General features: G+C 62.0%; 1 protein-coding gene across 1 annotated transcript in view; it reads left to right on the forward strand.

Moving 5' to 3' along the window:
- Cux2 (cut like homeobox 2) overlaps nucleotides 1-23,371 on the forward strand; it is a 40,883-nt gene extending 17,512 nt beyond the window's left edge. The window contains exons 4-21 of the mRNA XM_042669030.1: nucleotides 2,445-2,579; nucleotides 3,542-3,665; nucleotides 4,392-4,468; nucleotides 4,550-4,616; nucleotides 5,702-5,750; nucleotides 6,019-6,123; nucleotides 8,765-8,956; nucleotides 9,057-9,115; nucleotides 9,845-9,893; nucleotides 9,996-10,095; nucleotides 10,821-11,456; nucleotides 12,634-12,735; nucleotides 14,459-15,135; nucleotides 16,110-16,269; nucleotides 17,060-17,326; nucleotides 18,226-18,414; nucleotides 19,004-19,277; nucleotides 21,599-23,371. Coding sequence (XP_042524964.1) covers nucleotides 2,445-2,579; nucleotides 3,542-3,665; nucleotides 4,392-4,468; nucleotides 4,550-4,616; nucleotides 5,702-5,750; nucleotides 6,019-6,123; nucleotides 8,765-8,956; nucleotides 9,057-9,115; nucleotides 9,845-9,893; nucleotides 9,996-10,095; nucleotides 10,821-11,456; nucleotides 12,634-12,735; nucleotides 14,459-15,135; nucleotides 16,110-16,269; nucleotides 17,060-17,326; nucleotides 18,226-18,414; nucleotides 19,004-19,277; nucleotides 21,599-22,346 — 4,010 coding nt within the window. The 3' untranslated portion in view covers nucleotides 22,347-23,371. The remainder of the gene's footprint in view (nucleotides 1-2,444; nucleotides 2,580-3,541; nucleotides 3,666-4,391; nucleotides 4,469-4,549; nucleotides 4,617-5,701; nucleotides 5,751-6,018; nucleotides 6,124-8,764; nucleotides 8,957-9,056; nucleotides 9,116-9,844; nucleotides 9,894-9,995; nucleotides 10,096-10,820; nucleotides 11,457-12,633; nucleotides 12,736-14,458; nucleotides 15,136-16,109; nucleotides 16,270-17,059; nucleotides 17,327-18,225; nucleotides 18,415-19,003; nucleotides 19,278-21,598) is intronic.
- The last annotated feature ends 825 nt before the right edge of the window (nucleotides 23,372-24,196 follow it).

A 24,196-nucleotide genomic window follows, 5' to 3' on the forward strand; every position in this document is an offset into this window, starting at 1 on the left:
AGGGCCCCGGGTCCGGTGCGCCCGCCTTTCCTTGCTCAGTAGACATTTACTAAACTCATACTGTGTGTCGGAGACCCTCTGCATCCTCATCCCCGTCGCTCCCATTTGTCCATCTTGCTTGGCCTGAACAGCCCTGGCAGCTGCCTGAGCCCTGACTGGCTGGCAGACTGGCTCAGGTTCCCAAGGGAGTGTCTGATTGGCCAGCCTGAGTCAAGCGACCTCCTTGCCAGTAGGCAGGACCTTGTGATTGACAGCCTCATTAGAAGCTAAGAGGGAACTGTAACTGTTTCTCCACTTTGGCCCCTGGAAAGAAACAGAAGGTCCCTCCCGCAGCCCCGGGGGTCCCCAGCCCTCTTCCCACACCAGGAGTGTTACACACAGGCCACACACACAGGACAGATGTTTGCAGACCCCAGGGCTCCCGCGGTGCCCCTCTGACAGCTATTGGGAGAATCTGCCTGGTTCTAGCCATCTCACCGCCTCACCTCGGGGAAGTGTCATCGTGGCATGCCTCAGTTTCCCCATCAGCAGTATGTACCTCGCGGTATGGGGGTGAGCTCCCCCTGCACAGGGAGATGAAGGACAACTGAGCCAGCCAGGCCCTCCCCAAACAACCGTCTCTGCTGGGCTTTGGGTGCCAGGGTGGCATGAGCTCAAGGCACGCCCTCCTGGGGCGCAGCGCGAGCACTGGGGGCCACACAGCATCCCTGACACCCCAGAGCGTTGCCAGGCATGCTGCCTTCTTGGGGTAGTATCAGCAGCCAGGGCCCCCTGCAGTGCCCCACACCTCCCCTCTCCACATTCTTCACGTCCGCCCTACACACCTGGCCTGCTTGACCATCAGGGAAACTGAGGCTCTGCACAGTCGGTTCTGTGTGCAAAGGGCACATGGCCAACAGGACTCAGCCTTGCGTTCCCCCCCCCCCCCCCCGCCCCATTCACTGCACTTCCAGAACAATCCTGGTGCTCACCTTGAGTTCACCTCGCTCCCCGCAACCCCTGCGGCCATCCACCCTCTCTTTCCTTCTCAAACCTGCGGGCACAATGGGAAGCGATTCCTTGAACTTATTAAAAAATCCAGACTTGTAAATTAATTTGCTTGTGTTATACAAAGGCAGTGCAGATGGACTCATTAGCATGCACACAACAAATAATTATAGATGAATTTTTAGCTGGCCTGCCTAATGCGCTTGCTGGGTTAATTATGTCAATGTATAATTACATCAGCCGGGGGAGACATAATGGCAGACCCCGCTGCGGAGGGGGGCTGACAGAGAGCCGCACCGCCGCCTCACACCTGCTCACCCGCCACGCGTGCCCGTGGTCCGGCCTCCTGCCACCTAAACAAACAGGCGGCCGCACAAGACAAGGGGGCGCCTTGTTCCAGCCTGACCTGAAGCCCCTGCCTGCCCTGGTGTCTTCTGTCCACAAAAATGTATTGGGTTAGACCAGGAGAGAACTGGAGGGACGGGACCAGACCCCGGGACCCCAGGGCCCCGGCCTGAGGCGAGGAAGCACTGGCTTCCATGGCGTGGCTGCCCAGCATACTCCCAGGAAAGGCGCCCTCAGGACCTCGGGGCAAGGGACCCTCAGTGCTCCAGGCCGCCTTGTTTGGGAATCCCCCCGCCCCCCCACACCTCCGGGATTGTTAGCACCCACCCCCAGGGAAGCCCCCCCCCACCATCCCTTCCCAGGATGAGGAAGAGAAAGGGCTAGCCAGGAAGCCGTGGAGAGGGACCAGAAGTTGGAGGTGGCTTACATGAAGAGCGGAGGTTGAAGCCGGGCGCTGGTGGCTCTTGCCTGTAATCCTAGCTACTCAGGAGGCTGAGATCTGGGGATCACGGTTCAAAGCCAGCCTGGGCAGGAAAGTAGGTGAGACTCTTTATCTCCAATGAACCACCAGAAAACCAGAAGTAGCACTGTGGCTCAAGTGGTAGAGCGCTCCCCTTGAGCTGAAGAGCTGAGGGCCAGTGCCCAGGCCCAGAGTTCAAGCCCCATGACCAACAACGAAGAGTGGAGGTAGAGGACTACTTGTTACGAGAAGACGAGAGGCACAGGAGGCTGCTGCCAGCTTTGTGTGCCAAGATCTCTGAGGAAACGGAGCAGGGCGCCAGGGACGGCCAGGGCTGGCCTCAGCCCCTAGACCTCCACAGGGCCCTGCCTCAGTGTCCCCACAGCATGCAGGCTCAGAGGGGGCCGGGGACCCAGCGCAGTGACACACCATGATGGGGAGCCACAGAGCCACTGTGGGATCAAGACGGACCATTATGGTGACAGACAATGTGATGGGGGGGGGATGCTTACCCCTGAGCCATCGCAGCTACCACGGGGGGAGGGGGCCGTGCACCTCTGAGCCATCGCAGCTGCTCTGGGGGGCCCTGGGGCGGTCCATCTCGCCAGCTCCCCACAGAATAGCCACTCTCCCCCCTTCTCTCTCCATGCAGACCCTGTGTCCAGGTTTGAGGTGGGGCGCAGCCTGGACAACAGACCGCAGCCCCCCAGCTGGGACCCCAGCGGCCAGGCCCGGCGAGACCCCCCCGCCCCGTGGAAGAGGCACCCGGAGCGCCGCGGGCCCAAAGGTACTGAGGCGGCCCCAGCAGCTGGACACGGCCTCCCCCTCACCCTGGGGGCAGAGACAAGCAGTGAGCCCAGATCTCAGTCTGCTGAAGGGCGGGTGAAGTGGGTGGAGAACATTCTAGAGGGCAGAGGTGCCCCATCTCCACGTGACAGGGAATGCCACTGCTGAGATTTGCTCCCAGAGAAACAAGGTAGAGTTTGCAGAGGTGGGGCGGGAGGGGGCAGCCCGCCCTTCTACACCCAAAGTGGCTGGCTGCAAAGGATGCTGGGAGATGTAGTCCAGCCATGTCTGGGAGGAGAGGGGCAGGTGGAGAGCCCTGGAGCCCATGACTTCCTGGGTGGGTGCCAACCTCCAGGTAGTGCCCACATTCCTTTCTGCCACGCTCTGCCGCTCTGTAGACCCGGAACTTGTGGGCTCTGGTAGGGAATCTGTGATTGTGCATTTAGCCCCTGAAGTTGGGGAACCGTTAACAAGTAGACTCAAAGCAGGGCGCTGCCAGTGGCTCCCGCCAGTCATCCTAACTACTCAGGAGGCTGAGATCTGAGGGTCGCAGTTTGAAACCAGGCTGGGCAGGAAAGTCTGTAAGACTCTTATGCTTGATAAACCACAAAAGGCCAGATGTGGCGCTGTGGCTCAAGTGGTAGAGCACTAGCTTTGAGCTGAAGAGAGCTCAGGGACTGCACCAAAGCCCAGAGTTCAAGCCCCAGGACTGGCAGAAATAAATAGATGATGATGATGATGATGATGATGATGGGTGATGGTGGTGATGATGATGGTGATGATGATGATGGGTGATGGTGCTGCTGCTGCTGCTGCTGATGGTGGTGGTGGTGGTGAGGATGATGATGGAGGCAGACACTGTGGGACCTCGGCCAAGCTGCCAGGAGCCACAGGCCAGGCCCCATGCTGTCATCTGTCACCTTGCTCCTTGGGCGATGGGTGTCTGTCTCTGTCTCCCTGCAGAGCAGAGGGACGGGCTGTGTCCCCCGGGACCCATCCTGACTGAGGGCAGCTGCGTCCCCGGAGCCCCCGGGAAAGCCCACCTGACAGACGCCTTGCTGCACCGGAATGAGGCCGAGAAACAGAAGTGAGGGAGGGGTGCCTTGCGGGGGGGGGAGGGGGGTTGGAGGGGGGGACAGGGGGTTGTGCCCTGGCCGCCCAGACCCGAGCCTCACCCCAGGGGCTTGGCTGTCCACCCTGGGGAGCTGTCACTCTTCTGAGCCTCGGTTTCCCCATCTGAAAAATGGGGGTCAGTGCCCCAGCTTGGATCAGGGCCCGTCTGGAGACCCAGAACTGATTTGGGGGAGGTTGGTACGTGAGGACTTGGCTCACATAACTGCAGGGCTGGCACAGGAAGCTGGCGTGCGGGCACAGGCAGGCCGCCGGGTGCTGGGGCGGTAGGAGTGGCTCTGGGGGCCAGGCACTTCCAGGCGGTGGGTGGTGGGTGAAGTCGGAGTTCAGGGGCTCCTCCCCTCCACCACAGAGCCAGGCCATGTCCGGTGCCGCAGCTTTGCATCAACCTTTCCAACCCTGCCAGTGCCCCCCTCTCTTCCCCAGGAGCCTCCGTGGCCCCCAAGCACCAACTTCACCACACACTGCACACCGGGCCGGGCTGGGCCTGCCTGTGACACCCCGAGGCAGAAACCCATTTTGCAGATGGGGAAACTGAGACCCATTGGTGCTGTAGAAAACGCACAGCATCCCCAGGGGGGCACACAGTTGCCATGCAGAGTGGGGTGCCTGTCGCGGGGAGGGGAGGGAGGGCTGGGAGCCACGGAAGCCCCTGCGGCCTGCACCAGCGTCCTCTCCTCAGGGGCCTTCAGGACGTCCAGCTCACCCTGGCAGCCAGACTGGGGGAGGCCGAGGAGAAAATCAAGGTGTTACATTCAGGTGCGCACCTGGGAAGCTGTGGGGAGACCCCTCGCCCCTTCCCCAGCCCTGCCTGGGCCTCACCCGCCTGTGTCTCCCCAGCGCTGAAGGCTACACAGACGGAGCTGATAGAGCTGCGCCGAAAGTACGATGAGGAGGCGGCCTCCAAGTATGTGAGCTGGCTCGGATGCCAGACGGCCTGCACCCTGATCCCAGACAGCCTGCACCCTGATCCCAGACGGCCTGCACCACCCTGATCCCAGATGGCCTGCACCACCCTGATCCCAGACGGCCTGCACCACCCTGATCCCAGACTGCCTCCACCCTGATCCCAGACTGCCTCCACCCTGATCCCAGACGGCCTGCACCACCCTGATCCCAGACGGCCTGCACCCTGATCCCAGACGGCCTGCACCACCCTGATCCCAGATGGCCTGCATCACCCTGATCCCAGACGGCCTCCACCCTGATCCCAGACAGCCTGCACCCTGATCCCAGACAGACTCCACCCTGATCCCAGACAGCCTGCACCCTGATTCCAGACAGACTCCACCCTGATCCCAGACAGACTCCACCCCTGAACCCAGACAGACTCCACCCCAAACCCCCAGACAGCCTCCACCCCTGACCCCAGATAGCCTCCACTCCTAACCTCCCTAGAGAGCCTCCACCCTTGACCCCAGACAGCCTCCACCCCTGACCCCCCAGACAGCCTCCACCCCCGACTCCAGATAGCCTCCACCCCTGACCCCCCAGACAGCCTCCACCCCACCCCATCCCTGCCACAGCCTTCTCCCTCTGATGCCCTCTGATGCCTCTGACCCCGCAGGTGCCTCCTCTGCCTCCCCTGATCTGTGCCCCAGGTCCCCACTCCACTCCACAGCACTCTCCTGCCCACAGCCCACGGGCGGGGCTGGGGGAGGGTAGAGCTGGCTGGGGCTCTCCAGGGATTGGTGGCACCCTTGGGGTAGGAGGGGGTCCTGGAGGGGTGGAAGGTTGAGGAGTGGGAGCTGGGCCTGCAGCCTGGCTTTTTCTTCCTTGGCCCTTCAGGTCGAGAGGCAGGTTCAGGCCATGGCTGGGGTGGGGGTCAGGCTAGGGTAGAGGCCAGACTGGGGTAGGTGTCCGGCTGGGGTGGGGGTCAGGCTGGGGTGGGGTGGGGGTCAGGCTGGGGTGGGGGTCAGGCTGGGCTGGGGTAGGGGGTCAAGCTGCGGGGCTGTGCTCTGGGAACCCTCAGGGTCTCCCTTCCTGTCTCAGGGCGGATGAAGTCGGCCTGATTATGACAAACCTGGAGAAGGCCAACCAGGTGAGGCGCCTCTGCCCCAGGGAGGGGGCTGGAGGGAGGGAAGGGTACACAGGAGGGCTGTGGGGCTGGGAATGTGACAGAAACACCTGGAGGTGCACACACCTGGCCCTCTAGCTCTGAGCAAGGCCTCCGTCAGCACTGGGGTCAGGGCCGAGGTCCTTGGAGGCCCGTGTCTGGAGCCCTGTCTGTGGTGGGCAGGGAGATGATGGAGGTGGAGTCCCGAGTTGCCCCCACGCACCTCTTACCCCCAACCCCCTGTCTTCCCCAGAGAGCCGAGGCCGCCCAGCGGGAGGTGGAGAGTCTCCGGGAACAGCTGGCCTCCGTCAACAGCTCCATCCGCCTGGCCTGCTGCTCCCCGCAGGGGCCCAGTGGGGTGAGATTGGGGGCCAGGCAGAGAGGAGGGGGTCTCAAGGCGCCAGTAGGTGCGTGGTGGTTTGTGATTGTGGAATTGTGCACAGGGGATTGTGGGAGTCTGAGCATGCTCAGCTGGCATGCTATGACCTTCTCCTGCCCTTCTAGCAGAAGATACGATGTAGCCATGCTTTCTCATTTTTCTTTTCTTTTTTTTGGGGGGGGGGGGGTCCAGTCGTGGGGCCTGAACTCGGCCTGGGCGCTGTTCCTCGGCTCTTCAGCTCAAGGCTAGCGCTCTACCACTTGAGCCACAGCGCCACTTCTGGCTTTTTTTCTTTTTGCTTATGTGGTGCTGAGGAATCGAACCCAGGGCCTCATGCATGCAAGGCAAGCCCTGTTCCACTGAGCCACCTTCCCAGCCAAAATGAAGAGGGACTTTTTTTTTTTTTTTGGTTGGTTGTGGGGCTTGAACTCTGGGCTTGGGTGCTGTCGCTGTGCTCTTCAGCTCAAGGCCAGCACTCTATCCCTTGAGTCACAGCGCCACTTCCTCACATTTTTCAAGCTCAAGTTTCCAACAAAAAAAAGCCTAGTATCTCTCCTGGGGGATCCCTGACCACCACCACCACCTCCTCCAAGAATGCCTGGCACCTTCTCAGACCAGAAGAAGGCCGTGCCAGCTGGCAGGGGGGCCAACTGGGGAACTGAGTTAGACAGCCGGTGCAGTGCAGTAATGGTGGTGGCCACCAGGGGTCTCTGTTGGACACAGTCTGGTCAAGTTGGGTGGCTGCCTAGGATGGGATGGTTTTCACTCCCCTGGTCATTTCTCCTCCCCCAGAGCCAATGCCATACCTCAGTTTCCTCATCTACCCAAGGATCTAGTGTCAAGAACCTAAATGCAGTTCTGGGTTCATAGTATATGCCCAGTAAAATTTGGGTGTTCCTACTATCGTTAGTGCCTGTGTGGGGTTTTGCTCAAGTGGCTCTTGGAGCACACGACTTGAGCAAGATTTCCTTTTGTGTGCCTCTGCCATGCCTGTGTCTTTCTTTTCTTTTTTGCCAGCCATGGGGCTTGAGTTCTGGGCACTGTCCCTGAGCTTTCATAAGCTCAAGGCTAGCACTCTACCACTTGAGCCATAGCTCTACTTCTGGCTTTTGTAGTTAACTGAGGATAAGAGTCTCATGGGCTTTTCTGCCCAACTGGCTTCAAACCATGATTCTTAGATCTCGGCCTCCTGAGTGGCATGAGTCACGGGCATCCAGAATGTCTCTATATTTCTGTGTGCATGTGTGTCATTGTGAGAATTCAGAGAAGGGGTGGGGAGGGGGGAGTCCTGGGATGGGAGCTGGTCGGCCCGGGGTCGTGTCTTTGTCCCAGGAGGCAGTGTGTGGATGTCCACAATGGAGGGAAAGGACACGAGAGTGGGCTGATCGTGCACCAGTCCCGCCGAGGAATCATGGAGAGGAATCTGCCAATGGCTCTTAATTAACCCCATGGACCCAGCAAATGCCTGGCTAATCAGCCACAGGGATTGGGCTGGTTTGGGAGCTGAGCTTTTCTGAGCACTGCGGTGGCGCTCAATGCTAATTAATGTAATGTATTAATGGCATCCGCTTCCTGTTTTAATTGGCATTTATCTCCGTGTAGAAGGTGGGGTTGGAAGTGGGTGGGGAGGTTCCCGTGGGCTTTGTTTTTATTTGTAGTGGAGACGGAGGCCAGCCTGACTCACAATCCCGAGCAGCAATCTCTCTGTCTTCATCTGGGTCAAAGGAGCCATTTCCTAAAACCTGGAGAAACAGTGGGGAGGAGGGTGCCACCAAAGTGTGAGCTGCAGCTGCAGAGCCTCAAGTCTGACTGAGCTCACTTGCCCAGGATGGGACAGGACCTAGATAGAAAACCGAGGGCCCGGGCGGCTCGTGCCTGTCATCCTAGCTACTCAGAAGGCTGAGATCTGAAGATCGCTGTTCAAAGCCAGCTTGGGTAGAAAAGTTTGTGTAGGACTCTTATCTCCAATTAACTACTCAAAAACTGGAAGTGGTGCTTTGGCTCAAAGTGGAAGAGTACTAGCCTTGAGTGCAATAACTCAGGGACAGAGACCAGGCCCTAAGTTCAAGCAACAAGACTGACAAAAACAAACAAAACAAACCTTTTACCTTTATCCACTTCCTTTTGTGGTGGGTTTTTTCCAATGCTGGGATTTAAACTCAGCAGATGTTCTACCACTTTCTGCTACACACATACCCAGTCCTATTTTTCTGAGTCCATGTTGTGTGTGTGTTGTTTTTGTATTGAGGGGTGTGTGTGTGTGTGTGTGTGTGTGTGTGTGTGTGTGTTGATACAGGAGCTTGAATTCAGTCTCATACCCTCACTTAGCTTTTCTGCTCAAGGCTGGTGCTCTACCATTTGAGCCTCAGCTCTACTCAAGAATCTCTTGGATTAGTCTGCCCTGGGCTGGTTTTGAACCTCCATCCTCACATCTCAGTGTCCTGAGTCTCTGGGTCACAGGCACGAGCCCGGGGGCTGAATGGCCGCCAAGCACCTGGCACATTGGGTTGTTAGGCTTGGAGCCCCACCATGGGTCTAGGAAGGGTGGGAGTTGGGCGGGGCGAGCAGCCCTGGCTTCCCGCTCCTGTCTGGCAACCCCTCAGCACTGCTCTGCCCCCAGGACAAGGTGAACTTCGCCCTGTGCTCGGGACCTCGGCTGGAGGCTGCGCTGGCCTCCAAGGACCGGGAGATCCTGCGGCTGCTGCGGGACGCGCAGCACCTGCGGCACTCCCTGCGAGAGCTGGAGGAGGCCTCGGCCAACCAGATCGCCGACCTGGAGCGCCAGCTGGCGGCCAAGACAGAGGCCATCGAGGTCGGTCCCGGGAGACCCCGGGGGAAACCCCAGCCGGTCGGCTGGCGGGTCACTGCCTTCAGCCCTGGGCCAGCCTTACCAACTTTGTTCCCTCTTCTAGAAACTGGAAGGAAAGCTCCGCGCCCAGTCTGATTATGAAGAAATTAAGACGGAGCTGAGGTACAGTGCAGGGTGGGGACAGGGGTCAGAGTTCATGCCCTTTCCCCTCCCACCGACCCACATTGCTGTGTCTGTCTGTACACGTGCATGCCAATGCCAGGACTTGAGCTTTTTTGCTCAAGGTTAGCACTCTACCACTTAAGCCATACCTCCACTTCAAGCTTGTTGGTAGTTAATTATAGATAAGAGTCTCTTGGGCATTCCTGCCTGGGTTGGTTTTGAACCATGATCCTCAGATCTCAGCCTTCTGAGTAGCTGGGATTGTAGGCATGAGCCACTGGCGCCTTACGTTCTGCTGTCTCCTTGCTGCTGGTCCTTGGTACCACTAAACGGGTCCATTTCAGGCCAGGCAGGCATGGTGGCTCACAGCTTTTCCTTCAAGAGCAGTGGGTAGGGAGATTTACGAGGGAGCTGTCTTTATGGGTCAGACTCAGGGTCCGGGGGTCACCAGATGCGGCCATCTCCAGGGAATGTGGCAGTCAGTTAACAAGCCAGCTACTCGAGGCTCTGGGGTGGCCGCGGGGCCTCCCAGGTGGCCCCTTGGTGTTGGAGGAAGGAGACGGTATGCCACAATTGGCTGAAACCATAATGCAGGGGGCTGGGGTGCAGCTCAGAGGTGGCTTCTCTGGCATCCGAGAGGCCCAATGTGGGCCACCGTGGGAGCTGGGGGGGCTGGGGGGGCTCCTTGTCAGGGGTCTGCTGGTCTCAGCCCCTCCATTTCTCCCTCAGCATCCTCAAAGCCATGAAACTGGCCTCCAGCTCCTGCAGCCTTCCACAGGTGAGTGCCCTACGCTGCCCCTGGCCGCGCCCTCGGCCCCACTTCCTTTCTCCCCAATGCCCCTACCCCGGAACTCCTCAGCCCCACTTCCTGTCTCCCCAGGGCCTGGCCAAGGCTGAGGACTCCATGCTCATAGCCAGGGAGACCTTCTTCCCCGCACCCAAGTTCCTGCTAGACAAGCCGGTGCTCCTGGCCAGCCCTGGTAGGGGGAGCTCTGGAACCTGGGCCTGGTGGGGGGCTGCCTGGGGTCCCCCACCTTCTCCCAGTCCTAAGAGCCAGGGAGTGGGAATGTGGTGATTGAGCCCCCTGACTCGCCCCACGTCCAAAGTTGCCCAATCTGAGACCTCGCACCCCAGACCCTAGTCTGGCAGGGAGGGCTTTGGGGTGAACTCAGGGAAGAAAGGGGCTCACTCTGTACCCCATAGCCAAGCCCTGGGGATGACCCATTTGGTCATTGCTGGTTCCCCAAAATGGTCTGCTCCCTGTAGGGGCCCCATCGCCTTCCAGCCTCGCGACTTGTCCAAGACTTTCGCTGCCTGTGTTTCCTCACCTATAAAGTGGGGTGACGGGGGTGCTGCGTGAGGGAGGGGGTCCCCGGGTAGGCCCAGGGCAGCACCGGGGTAGTGTGGTTGCTGTTCCCTGCCCTGGGCCACGTGCAGTGCCCACAGCAGCTGTGGGGGTTAAGCGCCCAGTTGTGGGGGGCTCTGGATGCAGAGCTGGAGAATGGGGGGACCAACTGCCAGCAATGGTGCTCATGGACCTATAGCCCTCCCCGCCCCCTCCCTCTCCCCTCCCTCTCTGGGCTTCTGTCCCTCCTCTTCCCTGTCTCTCGGTCCCCCCCCAACTCATTCTCTCTCTGTGTCTCCCCCCCAACTCCCCGTCACTCTGTCCCTTTTGTGTCCGTCTGTCCATCCCCTGGTGTTCTAGAGGAAGATCCCTCTGAAGATGACTCCATCAAGTGCTCGCTGGGCACGGAGGCCCCGTACCCCCCGCTCCCCCCGCCACAGGAGCTGCCCCCTCCACCAGGCCCCGAGGACCCCCTGTCACCCAGCCCCGGGCAGCCCCTGCTGGGCCCCGACGGCGCACGGACTTTCTCGCTGTCTCCCTTCCCCGGCCTGGCGTCAGGGGACCCGCTGCTGCCCAAGCCCGTCCCCTCCCCGGCCGCCTTCAAGGGGGAGGCCGGCAGCCTGCTGGTGTTCCCCACGGCCTTCTACAGCGCCAAGCCCCCCCCGGCCCCCGCCACCCCGGTGCCCGGGCCGGAGCCCCCTGGAGCCCCCGAGCCGGCCGACGGAGCCGGGCCTGCGGCGGAGGAGGAGCAGCTGGACACGGCGGACATCGCCTTCCAGGTGAAGGAGCAGCTGCTCAAGCACAACATCGGGCAGCGCGTGTTCGGCCATTACGTGCTGGGCCTGTCCCAGGGCTCGGTGAGCGAGATCCTGGCCAGGCCCAAGCCCTGGCGCAAGCTCACAGTGAAGGGCAAGGAGCCCTTCCTCAAGATGAAGCACTTCCTGTCCAACGAGCAGAACGTGCTGGCCCTCAGGACCGTCCAGGTGCGGCAGCGAGGTGAGCCGCTGCACGCGCCCCGCACCCCACACGCTCCCCCCCCCCGCACCCCGCCGCCCTGCCCGCCGCCCTGCCCGCCGCCCTGCCCGCCGCCCTGCCCGCTGCCCATGCTGCTGACCGACCAAGAGGCTGGGTCTGTCGTTTGAGCCTCAGTTTCCCACGGGTGAGATGCCCTGGGCAGTCGGGGTGCCTCACAGGTCACGCTCGCCACAGCCCTCGCTTCCACAGCCTTGTGCCTCGGTTTCCCCACAGAGCAGCCTCCAAGGGAGACATGACACTACCCTGAGTGCGGTGCTGCCGTCTGTCTGTCCTCTCTGCCCTCCTCCTGGCTGTCCGTTTTATCTTTTTTTTTGGTGCCAGTCTCAGAGCTTGAACTGTGGTCCTGGGCGCTGTTCCTGAGCGTTTATGCTGAAGGCTAGCGCTCTACCACTTGAGCCACAGCTCCATTTCCGGCCTTTTGAGTAATTCATTGGGGATCAGAGTCTCATGGACTTTGCCACCCAGGCTGTCTTTGAACTATCATCCTCAGATTTCAACCTCCTGAGTAGCTAAGATTCCAGCAAAGTGCTGGTGGCTCAAGCCTGTCATTTTATTATGCGTGCACGCGCACACATATGCCATTGCTGGGACTTGAACTCAGGCCCTGGGTGCTGTCTGTGAACTTCTTCACTCAAGGCTAGCGTTCTACCACTTGACCCGTGGATCCACTTCTGGCTTTTTGCTGGTTAATTAGATAAGGGTTTCACAGGCTTTCCTGCCTGGTTTGGCTTTGAACTATAGTCCTCAGATCTCAGCCTCCTAAGTAGCTGGGATGACAGGCATGAGCCACTGGTTCCCAGCTATTTATTTTGTTTATTTTTACTTTTTGCCAGTCCTGGGACTTGAACTCGGAGCCTGAGCACTATCCCTGAGCTTCTTTTGCTCAAAGCCTGCACTGTACTACTTGAGCCACAGTGCCACTTCCAGCTTTTCCTGTGTATGTGGTACTTGGGAATCAAACCCAGGGCCCTGTGCATGCTGGGCAAGCGCTCTACCACTAAGCCACATCCCCAGTCCCTGTTTTATTTTTAATTCAAAGTAAGTGGGGGAGTGGGGGCATGTACCCCTTGGCCTCCTGCCCTCGGGAGGCAGGCGAGGCCAGCCTGAAGTTGGGACCAAGGCCTTCCTGCCTTCCCAGGCAGCATCACGCCAAGAATCCGCACGCCGGAGACAGGCTCGGACGATGCCATCAAGAGCATTCTGGAGCAGGCCAAGAAGGAGATTGAGTCTCAGAAAGGGGGTGAGTACTGGCCGAGGCCCCCAGCAGCCTTGGACTAGGGAGGGGCAGCGCCTCGCCCACTTTTAGTCCATTCCAGAAATCCTAAGTGTGCCAGAGCTTCCACAAGCACAAAGCGTGCATGCCACCGCTCAGATACTGGCCTCGGTCCCTGCTGCCTTCACGATTAAATATCATCTTCCTGCCCCTTCTGTCTAACACGAACCCACTATCATCCCAGGAGCACCCCCCCCCCACACACACCATACCACCCCCCAGGGCAGAGCCTCTGCCTTCCCCACCCCAGGCGCTCTTCCCTGCCAGACTCCTGCTTACACCTTCCTACTGGCTGGTGAGCCACCTCCTCCAGGAAGCCCTCTACCCTGTCCACATGGATCGGTTCCCGGAAGTCACCTGTTGTGATCATGGCAACCAGACAGACTGGTCACGACTGCTGGCTCTGTGGTTTGTGTGATCTTGGACATGTTACGTAGCCTCTCTGTGCCTCTGTCCACTCATCTTTAAGATGGAAAGCGTGTTGGCACTGTGTGGAGATCTAGCGAGAGCAGAGGCAGGCAGCAGCCGGCACGTAGAAGGTGCTGTAGAAATAGTGACAGCAAAAATGACGGGCGTGACTCCTCTCCCCCCGGCCTGCGCTGTCCCTCCCTTGGATCTGAGAGCTTCAGTCCCAGCCCAGCGCAGCCCAGCACAGCTCCTGAGCTGGAGCCAGGAGATTGAGCGAGGATGATCCCCACCGCTCCGTGGGGTCTTCTGCCCCCTGGTGGCTGCGTGGAGCACATGTGCGGTGTTGTGGGATGACCCAGGGCCCAGACTTAGTAGAGACCAGGAAAACCACCCATGCAGGAGGAAGGGCCCTTCTCAGGAGAGGAGGGGGTACCTGTCACAGGTGGGGGGGAGGCAGGGGGGGAGAAACAGGTCAGCTGTCCTTGGTTCATGACACATTGTAGTAGAGTGTCACACACAGCCCCCTGGGAGTGTGTGGATGTATTTACTCTTTCTCCATTCACTTATTCACGTGGCACGCTGAACCTCCGAGGCTGGAAAACACCCACGGGCCCCAGACCCCCCACAGCGTACTGTTTTTCCTATTTCTCCATTCGTTTGCAGTTTGTTGAAATGGTTTTTTCAGTAAATGACACTGGTTATTTTGCTTGCTTGGACACTTCGTGTGTCTTCTTCGCGGACTTGCTCTTTTTGCCCTGTCTTGTGTTATTAAGATTCGTGCTCTAGCCTGGCACCAGTGGCTCACGCCTGTCCTAGCTGCTCAGGAGGTTGAGATCTGAGGATCTCAGTTCAAAGCCAGCCCGGGCAGGAAAGTCTGTGAGACTCTGATCTCCAATGAACCACCAGAAATCCGGAAATGGTGCTGTGGCCTAAGCGGTAGAGCGCTGGCCTTGAGCTGAAGAGCTGAGGGACAGCGCCCAGGCCCAGGGTTCAAGCCCCGAGACTAGCACATAAAAAACTAGAGGGATGGCGCAACTGGTAGAGCACCAGCCTTGAGTGAAAAAAACGAGCAAGAACCCCAGGCCCTGAGTTCAAGCCGCAGTACTGGTGCCTGCGCACCCTCACGCGCACACTCAACGCACACACGTGCGCACACACTCACACGTGCGCGCGCACTCACGCTCTAGCGGGCCAGGTCGCCCGGCTGTGGGGGCTGAGGCCGGAGTCGGGACGGCGGGGTTGCGGGGTCCCCGCGTCCTGACCCGGCCCGTGCGGTCCGCAGGCGAGCCGGGCGCGGCGGCGGCGGGCCCCGCGGCGGCGGCGGCGGGCAGCACGTCGGAGGCGGCCATCCGCGGCATCCTGGAGCGCGCGCGGCGGGAGATGCAGGCGCAGCAGCGGGCGCTGCTGGAGCTGGAGGGCGCGCGGCGGCCCGCGGCGTCGCCGCCGGAGCCCGAGCCGGGGCCGGGGCCCGAGCCGCCCGCGCCCGCCGTGAAGCTGGAGGAGGGCGGCCCCGCGCCGCGGCCCGCGCTGTCGCCCGCCGCCTTCGTGCAGAGCATCATCCGCCGGGTCAAGTCCGAGATCGGCGACGCGGCCTGCTGCCTGGAGCCGCCCTGGGCGCCGGGCCGCGCGCCCGCCTCGCCCGCGCCCTCCTCCGCCTCGTCCGCCTCGGGGCCGCCTGGGGCCCGCGGGGCCCGCGCCGGCGACCGCGACGAGCCCGACGACGAGGCGGAGGACGAGGCGCGGCCCGAGCTCAAGGCCGAGGCCGCCGAGGCGCCGGGCGGCGCGCGCGCCCCGTTCCCGCCCTTCGCGCCGCGCGCGCTGCGCCCCACGGTGCCGCCGCTGACGCCCGAGCAGTACGAGCTGTACATGTACCGCGAGGTGGACACGCCCGGCCTCACGCGCAGGGTCAAGGAGAAGCTGGCCAAGAACGGCATCTGCCAGCGGGTCTTCGGGGAGAAGGTGGCGGCGCGGGAGGCGGGCACACCCCATCCCACCCACCCAGTCCAAGTCCTGGGCTCCCCTCACCTTCCCCCTTGACCTGACTGCTCTCCTGTCCCCTTACCTGTCCACCTGTCCCTTCACCTGTCCTCCCTCACCTGACCCCTCACCTGACCACGCACCTGCCCCTCACCTGACCACTCACCTGACCATGCACCTGCCCCTCACCTGACCACGCACCTGCCCCTCACCTGACCACTCACCTGCCCACGCACCTGCCCCTCACCTGACCACTCACCTGCCCACGCACCTGCCCCTCACCTGACCCCTCACCTGACCACTCACCTGCCCCTCACCTGACCACTCACCTGACCACGCACCTGACCACGCACCTGCCCCTCACCTGACCACTCACCTGCCCACGCACCTGCCCCTCACCTGACCCCTCACCTGCCCCTCACCTGCCCCTCACCTGACCACGCACCTGCCCCTCACCTGACCACTCACCTGACCACGCACCTGCCCCTCACCTGACCACTCACCTGACCACGCACCTGCCCCTCACCTGACCACTCACCTGCCCCTCACCTGACCACGCACCTGCCCCTCACCTGCCCACTCACCTGCCCCTCACCTGACCACGCACCTGCCCCTCACCTGACCACTCACCTGACCACTCACCTGACCACGCACCTGCCCCTCACCTGCCCACGCACCTGTCCCTCACCTGACCACGCACCTGCCCCTCACCTGACCACTCACCTGCCCCTCACCTGACCACGCACCTGCCCCTCACCTGACCACTCACCTGACCACTCACCTGACCACGCACCTGCCCCTCACCTGCCCACGCACCTGTCCCTCACCTGACCACGCACCTGCCCCTCACCTGACCACGCACCTGCCCCTCACCTGACCACGCACCTGCCCCTCACCTGACCACGCACCTGTCCTCTCTCCTCTCCCTTTACCTGTCTACTCTCCTGTCCCCCCAGGTGCTGGGCCTGTCGCAGGGCAGTGTGAGCGACATGCTGTCCCGGCCAAAGCCCTGGAGCAAGCTGACACAGAAGGGCCGGGAGCCGTTCATCCGCATGCAGCTGTGGCTGTCAGACCAGCTGGGCCAGGCGGGGGCTCAGCCGCCCAGCGCCGCCCAGGGTGAGCGCACCCCTGGGGCTCGCAGTCCCGCAGGGTCCCCCCCCCCCGCGGCTGCCGCCCTGGGGACCCGGCCCCCACCACCTCCCTGTGCTCATCCCTCCTCAAAGGACAGCGGCCAGCAGAAGACGCCCTGTGCCCCAGCTTTGCCCACCAGTGAATGAGGGGCCCTGCCACACACAGGGTCTGGTTGGTCTCAGCTGCACAGATTCAGCACGCAGCACAGAGCGCCCCGCCCTCCCCCCACCCCCCAGGCCTTGTGCCCCCCACCCCCCACCCATTCCTCAGGACAGCATGGCGGGGTGGGCGGGCTGAGCTTTGTAGGGTGAGGAAACCGCCCCAGAGAGTGCCCTGGAGTTCAGGCACCCTGGCTTCCTCCTGCTCTGCCGGGGCCCTGGCGGGGCCCCCAGCGCACAGCATGTGGCCTAGGGCAGGCCACCCAGTCTGCGCAGTCTCTCACTCGGCCTTTTCCGCTCAAGGCGGGCACAGCGCCACTTCTGGCTTTCTTGGTGGTTGAATGGAGATAAGAGTCTCATAGGCTTTCCTGCCCAGGCTGGCTTTGAACTGTGATCCTCAGATCTCAGCCTCCTGAGGAGCTGGGATTAGAGGTGTGAGCCACCGGTGGTGGTGCCAGGCTTAGTGATAGTAACTCTGGTCTCTTGGTTAAGGGATCGCCACCGTGAGTGACTGAGATGCCCAGTCTCCCCAGGGAGATGCAGGGCACCTGGAAGTGTCCTCAGGGTGGGTCCCTTCCTTGCTGGGGGTGACCGCCCTCTGTCTCTGTGGCCCACAGCCAGTCCCCTGGAGCTAAGGTCTTCACCATCGCCACCCCCAAGCCCCACGGGGCCAGAGAAGAGCTCCCCGGAGCCCCTGAGCCTCTCTCTGGAGAGCAGCAAGGAAAACCAGCAGCCTGAGGCGCGCCCGGGCACCACACCCACCGGGAAAACATACTCCGGCCAGGCCGTAGGGGGCATCCAGGAAATTGTGGCCATGTCCCCCGAGCTGGACACATACTCCATCACCAAGAGGGTCAAGGAGGTGCTGACAGACAACAACCTAGGTATGGGGCCCAGGGTAAGGGAAGCTGCCCCTGCCTGCCCAACTCCCACCAGCCTAAGGAAAGTGTCAGGGGTGGGCGCGGGGGCTGAGGGAGGGGAGTCCCCAGGCCCTTGAATCCAGCCCAAAGTGCCAGCCGGTCAGCCTTGGTGCCTGGGCATGGTAGTGTACACCTATAATCCCAGTTCTTAGGAGGCTGAAGCAGGAGAAGGGTGTGTGTGTGTGTGTGTGTGTGTGTGTGTGTGTGTGTGTGTGCGTGCACGCGCACATGCTAGTCTTGGGACTAGCCTGGGCACTATCCATGAACTTCCTTTACTCGAGGTTAGCCCTCTACTTCTTGAGCTACAGCTCCACTTCTGGCTTTTAAAAGAGTTTTGGAGAGTTGGGAAGGTGGCTTCGTGGTACAGTTCTTACCTAGCATGTGTGAAGCCCTGGGCCCGATTCGTCAGTACCACATACACCGAAAGAGCCAGAAGCGGTGCTGTGGCTGAAGGGGTAGAGTGCTCACCTTGAGCAGAAGCAGCTCAGGGACAGCGCCCAGGCCCTGAGTTCAAGCCCTAGGACTGGCAAAAAAAAAAAAGCTCCGAGAAGCCAGGCGCCTCGGGCTGCAGGCGGCCAGCAGATTGCTGGGTCAGGAAGGCCTGCGGACAACTGCAGGAATCTCCCCGCTTACTCCAGAGCCACATGATCAAGGTTGTGGCTGTGAAGTTTGCCAGTCATTTTTATTTAGGAATTCCCTAGAGTTGAGGAGCTGTGAAGATGGCAGGCGCTACTGGCCGCCGTCCAGCCCCTGCCCAGGCTGCAGAACGTTCCCAGCGCCCCAAGTGAGGCTCCCCGTCCCGGCACCCCCCCCGCCCCCCCCCCCCCCGCAGCCTGCGTGACGGCCCCTGCCCCCCATCCCAGGGCAGCGGCTGTTTGGAGAGAGCATCCTGGGGCTCACGCAGGGCTCCGTGTCAGACCTGCTTTCCCGGCCCAAGCCTTGGCACAAGCTGAGCCTGAAGGGCCGGGAGCCGTTCGTCCGCATGCAGCTGTGGCTCAGCGACCCCCACAATGTGGACAAGCTGCGGGACATGAAGAAGCTGGAGAAGAAAGGTAAGGAGGGGGGGCAGCGCGCCAGGGCTCGGCCGACCCAGGACTGCGGGAAGTCACGCTCCCAAAGAACTGGGTGATTGAAACAGCCACCCCCACCTCTGTCTGCCCCTGCGCGCGCTCACACACACACACACACACACACACACACACACACACACACACACGACCTTGTCACCCTCCCTGCTTGCTATCCAGACACCTACCAGCAGAGGGCAGGACTGCCCAGCAGATGGGGTGAGTAAGGGATTGAGGCCCCAGGGCCCCCTCAAAGGCCCGCCCCCATGCCCTGAAGGCCTCCCGCCAGGCTCCACCCCTTAAAGGGCCCCACAGAACGGGGGAGGGGAGGCGTCAAACTAGAGCAGTGCTTTTTTGTGTTTGTTCGTGATTGGGGCCAAGATGTGCCCTGCCCTGGGGCTCCCCACAGCCAGCAGGCTGGCGGCCCAGTGGAGGGGGTGGGAGAGGAATAAGGAGCCCACCGGTGGGTCATTGAGGGCGAGGGCTGGCTGGTCATCGCCCTCCAGGCTTCCCCATCCCCGGGAGCAGCAGATGGGGTGCGTGGGGCCCCTCAGCCTCCCTCCCTCCCCGCCAGCCTACCTGAAGCGCCGCTACGGGCTCATCAGCCCCGGCTCGGACCGCGAGTCCCCGGCCACGCGCTCTGAGTGCCCCAGCCCGTGCCCGCCGCCGCTGGAGCTGAGCCTGCTGCAGGTGAAGAAGCCCCGGGTGGTGCTGGCGCCCGAGGAGAGGGAGGCGCTGCGCCGGGCCTACCAGCTGGAGCCCTACCCCTCGCAGCAGACCATCGAGCTGCTGTCCTTCCAGCTCAAGCTCAAGACCAACACCGTCATCAACTGGTTCCATAACTACAGGTGGGGGGCACAGGATCGCGGGGGGGGGGGGATCGTGGGGAGGGGTGGGATCATGAGGGGGAGCCTGTGGGATCGCGAGGGGCCTACAGGATTGTGAGGTGGGACGTGGGATCATGGGGGGGGAGCATGGGATCATAGGGGGAGCCCACGGGATCACGGCCCCCCACGGGATCATGGGGATCATAGGGGGAGCCCACGGGATCATGGCCCCCCACGGGATCATGGGGGGGAGAGGCATGGGATTGCAGTGGGGGGGTGCGGGATTGTGGGGGGCCTACAGGCTCGTGAGGGGGCGTGGGATCATGGGGGGAGCATGGGATCGCGGGGGGGGGCCCTCGGGATCAGGGAGGGAAGGGGCATGGGATTGCAGAGGGGGGCATGGGATCGCAGGGGGAGGGGCGGGAGGGCAGGGCGATTAGACTCAGGAAAACCGGGCCAGCCTGTGTCCCACAGAGGTGCCGACCACCCAATCCACACAAGATGTCCACACAGAGCGCCACTGGCCACCGTCCAGCCTGCCCTACAGCTGCCCCTAGAGGGGACCAGGAGATGAGGGAGGAGCGTGTGACGCAAACAGGCTGCGAGATAAATAGGACATTTATAAACCCACAAAGTGTGTTTGTGGGGGGGGGTCCCAGCTCACACCTGTAACCCTAGCTACTCAGGAGGCTGAGACCTGAGGATCGTGGTTCAAAGCCAGCCTGGGCAGGAAAGTCCCTGAGACTCTTATCTCCAATGAACCAACAGAAAACCAGAAGTGGTGCTGTGGCTCAAGTGGTAGAGCGCTCGCCTTGAGCTGAAGAGCGCAGGGACAGCGCCCAGGCCCAGAGTTCAAGCCCCACGACCGACCAAAAGAAAAGCTCTAATCATCCAGCAGGCGCCTGACTGGCTTGGGGTCCCCCACTCCTGAGGCCAAGGAAAGCCTCGTCTCCCTGGCCCGCCCCACTTGCCAAGGGCAGTGGTCTCCTGTCCTGACTGCCCCAGTCCGCCCCGGGCCCAGCCAGCTCCAGGGAGACCAGGCTAAGCACCACCAAGCACCATGTGGTACAGAGAGGGGCGGCCCCCATCCAGCCCAGTGGCAGAACGAAAGTCTTGACCCCTGGGAAGTAGAAAAGTGGGGCTGGGGTGGGGCGGGAGGCCAGACACTGGGGGTGCTCAGCCTGGGCACTGGCACTGCACAGACCTCAGGTGAAGCTGGGCTGTGTGGCCTTGGGCAGGTCACTTCCCTCTCTGAGTCTCCTTTGCGTTTACAGAGCACTCGCCCTAGGTCAAGTGAAATAAGCGCAGGTGTTAAGCACACGGCACACTGTGGCCGAGACTGGAGTCTGCCCCAAAGAAAAAGACACAGGCCCCACCAGCCCGCCCCCCACGGCCACGCAGATCGCCCCACCAGCCCGCCCCCCACGGCCACGCAGATCGTCCCACCAGCCCGCCCCCCACGGCCACGCAGATCGTCCCACCAGCCCGCCCCCCACGGCCACGCAGATCGCCCCACCAGCCCGCCCCCACGGCCACGCAGATCGTCCCACCAGCCCGCCCCCCACGGCCACGCAGATCGTCCCACCAGCCCGCCCCCCACGGCCACGCAGATCGTCCCACCAGCCCGCCCCCCACGGCCACGCAGATCGTCCCACCAGCCCGCCCCTCACGGCCACGCAGATCGTCCCACCAGCCCGCCCCCACGGCCACGCAGATCGTCCCACCAGCCCGCCCCCCACGGCCACGCAGATCGCCCCACCAGCCCGCCCCCACGGCCACGCAGATCGCCCCACCAGCCCGCCCCCCACGGCCACGCAGATCGTCCCACCAGCCCGCCCCCCACGGCCACGCAGATCGTCCCACCAGCCCGCCCCCCACGGCCACGCAGATCGTCCCACCAGCCCGCCCCTCACGGCCACGCAGATCGTCCCACCAGCCCGCCCCTCACGGCCACGCAGATCGTCCCACCAGCCCGCCCCTCACGGCCACGCAGATCGTCCCACCAGCCCGCCCCTCATGGCCACGCAGATCGTTCCCCTGGGGCCCGATGGTCAGCCCGAGACAAGGAATAGGGGCTGGGGAGTAGGGGAAGGAAATTCTGCCTAGCGAACCTATTGCACAAGAAGCAGCATTTAAGCTGGGTTTTGAGGGTGGATAGGAGTTTGCACCTAGGAATAGAGAAAACTACTCTCCAGATGTGAGTTGCAGGACATGCATTGGGGTGGGTAGGAGTTGGCAGCACTTGCTGTGTGCTGGGCATGGCAGAGGAAGAGCCAGGCCGCCCCACACAGCTCGGCCTGAGCACAGCCAGGCCGCGGCGCTCACGCCCGTCTCTGCCCCAGGTCCAGGATGCGCCGGGAGACGCTGGTGGAAGGAGCCCAGGATGAGCCCGAGCTGGACCCCAGCGGGGATCCCGGCACCCGGCCGCCCCGCCATGGACCCCCAGACCCCACCCCGAGGAGCCCCGCGTCGGAGGCTGAGGAGCAGAAGCCGGAGCTGAGCGAGCTGCGGGCCTGTGGGGCTGGGGCCGCACCCCTGCCCGCCCCGGACGGGGCCCGCGTGAGGGTCAAGCAGGAGCGGACCGAGGAGGAGGGGGGCTGTGAGCCCCAGGACTTGGGGGAGCCGGACCCAGCCCGTGCCACCCCCAAAGAGGAGCACGCAGACCCTCCGGGCAGCGAGGAGCTCCCTGAAGGGGTGCCGGGGCTCCTCCTTCCCGCGGGGCTCCCCCCAGACTGCCCTTGGCGACACCCCTGCCACGAGGGCCAGGCCGGGCCGCGGCCGCCCGCCCCAGAGTCCGAGTCGTCCCGCGGCAGCCTGGAGGAGCCTCCCACCCCGCCCTCCACGGCCTCCTCGCCGGGCCTCGGCGCGGCCTCCGTGTCCCCCGTGTCCCCCGTCCCCTCGTCCTCGGGCCCCCTGCCCTCCCCCCCCAGCGCCCCGCCCGCCAGTGCACCCAGTGCCAGCCCCACGGCCAGTGCCAAGGTGAACCCCAACTTGCAGCGGCGGCACGAGAAGATGGCCAACTTGAACAGCATCATCTACCGGCTGGAGAAGGCCGCCAACCGCGACGAGGCCCTGGAGTGGGAGTTCTGAGCCTGGCCTGGGCGGGGGCGGCCTCCGCCCTCTGACCTCCGACCTCCAGATGCCAAGGCCACCCTGCTCCCTCTGCGTTTTCTGTTGCCATCCTCTCGTCGGATGATGGGGAGCCATCGCCGGGGCATGGGGGGCAGTGGCCCCCCGGGAGGGCTTGAGGACCCCCCACCCCTGCCCTGAGCCCCACTTGGGAAGCAGGACCCACCCACCACACGCTCACCGGAGAACTCCAGACTCTTTCTGAAAAACAGATATTTATAGACCTCTTTTAGCTATTTTAATAAAGGATCCTTTGGGCTTTATTCCCAGCCAATGCTGTTTTGATATCACAGAGAATTAGGCATCAGGACGGTGTCACAACGGTGGGAAAAGCGCACACTGAAGCTGTGTCTTTTTTTGGTTTTTGTTTTGCCACTAGATGAGATTAAGGAAAGACAATTGTTCAAAGCCATCACCAAACACTGAGACTCACCACATGTCCATCACCTTTGAGTCACGGGTTCTGGGTGACCACGCGTGTCTGTGAGACCCGGCGTCGTTCCTGCTGTTCCAGAAAGCCTTGCCGGAAGAGAGAAAGTCCAAAAGACTCTAAACAAAACCTTTGCGCCGCTGAGGGCGCGTCCCGTGCTGGTGGTCTACAATCTTCATGACAGGATGTGCCGTCCTGGTGCAGCAAGTAGAGATGGGGCCGTTCCGAGCGGGAATGGTGCAAGACAAACTGCTGCTCACAGTGCCGGCGCCCCGGGCCTGCGGCCACCAGGAGTGCACGGTGCGTGTCCAGCCCGTGAAGCTGGACCCGGGCCGAGTGTGCCACGTGAGCCTGAGCAGTCCACCTCCCAGCCCGGCCATAGCTGCACTGGCAAGTTTGTCCACTGGTACATACAAGCTGGGGCATCCCAGAGAATCCCGGCCATCCCCTTTGCTCCTTGTGTTTCTAGAAGGTTCCAGTGAGGGTTAGCACCCAGCACCAAACCTCAAATTCTGGAGGCCAGAGCCTCATCCCCTTAGATCCTCTTGCAGCTTCCAAGCCCCAAGAGCCCCGGGGGGGGGGGGGGGGCAGGCCTCAGCCTCCGGCCCAGGGGGAGCTTCTTCCCATGTGTCCCACACAGGTTTGAGGGGTGAAGGCACAGCTACCATATTGGTTGATGACTCTCTCTCTCTCTCTCTCTCTCTCTCTCTCTCTCTCTCTCTCTCTCTCGTCAAAATTCTGTGGAGAGCCAGGCACCAGTGGCTCACGCCTGTAGTCCCAGCTACTCAGGAGGTTGAGATCTAAGGATCACAGTTCAAAGCCAGCCCCAGGAAAGTCCATGTGATTCTAATCTCCAATTAACCAGCAGAAAGCCAGAAGTGGAGCTATGGCTCAAGTAGTAGAGCACCAGCCTTGAGTGGAAAAAGCTCAGGGACAGCAGCCAGGACCCGGGTTCAAGTCCCAGGCCTGGCGCACACGCAGCTCTGTGGGAAGATGGCTGGATGACATGCAGCTATCACTGCTGCCCAGCCAGTGGCAGCTCGGGACGGCTGACCTCGCAGGGAATACTTCCAAACCACACGGGCAAAACTTGGCTAGCAGAGAGAGACAGATGAGGAACATTCCAGAAACACCAACTTGTGCACCAGGCCCAGGCTGCCGTCCACACCAAACTCTGCCTCTGCGCACCAGGCTGCACATCCAAGTTTGCGCTGCACGCATTTTTATCCAGATGCAGGTATTTTTATATTCCAACAGCAGGGAACAGTGACCAGACCGCACGCATCCTCCTCCGATCTAGAACAAATGGAACATCTTTCGGCCACCACTACCCTCTTGCCGGGAGACACCCAAGGGAGAGTGCAGGAATCCACACCTCCGC

The sequence above is a fragment of the Dipodomys spectabilis genome, unplaced genomic scaffold (assembly GCF_019054845.1).
Source record: "Dipodomys spectabilis isolate Male_0828 unplaced genomic scaffold, ASM1905484v1 ptg000480l, whole genome shotgun sequence".
In the NCBI taxonomy this organism is placed as follows: Eukaryota; Metazoa; Chordata; class Mammalia; order Rodentia; family Heteromyidae; genus Dipodomys; species Dipodomys spectabilis.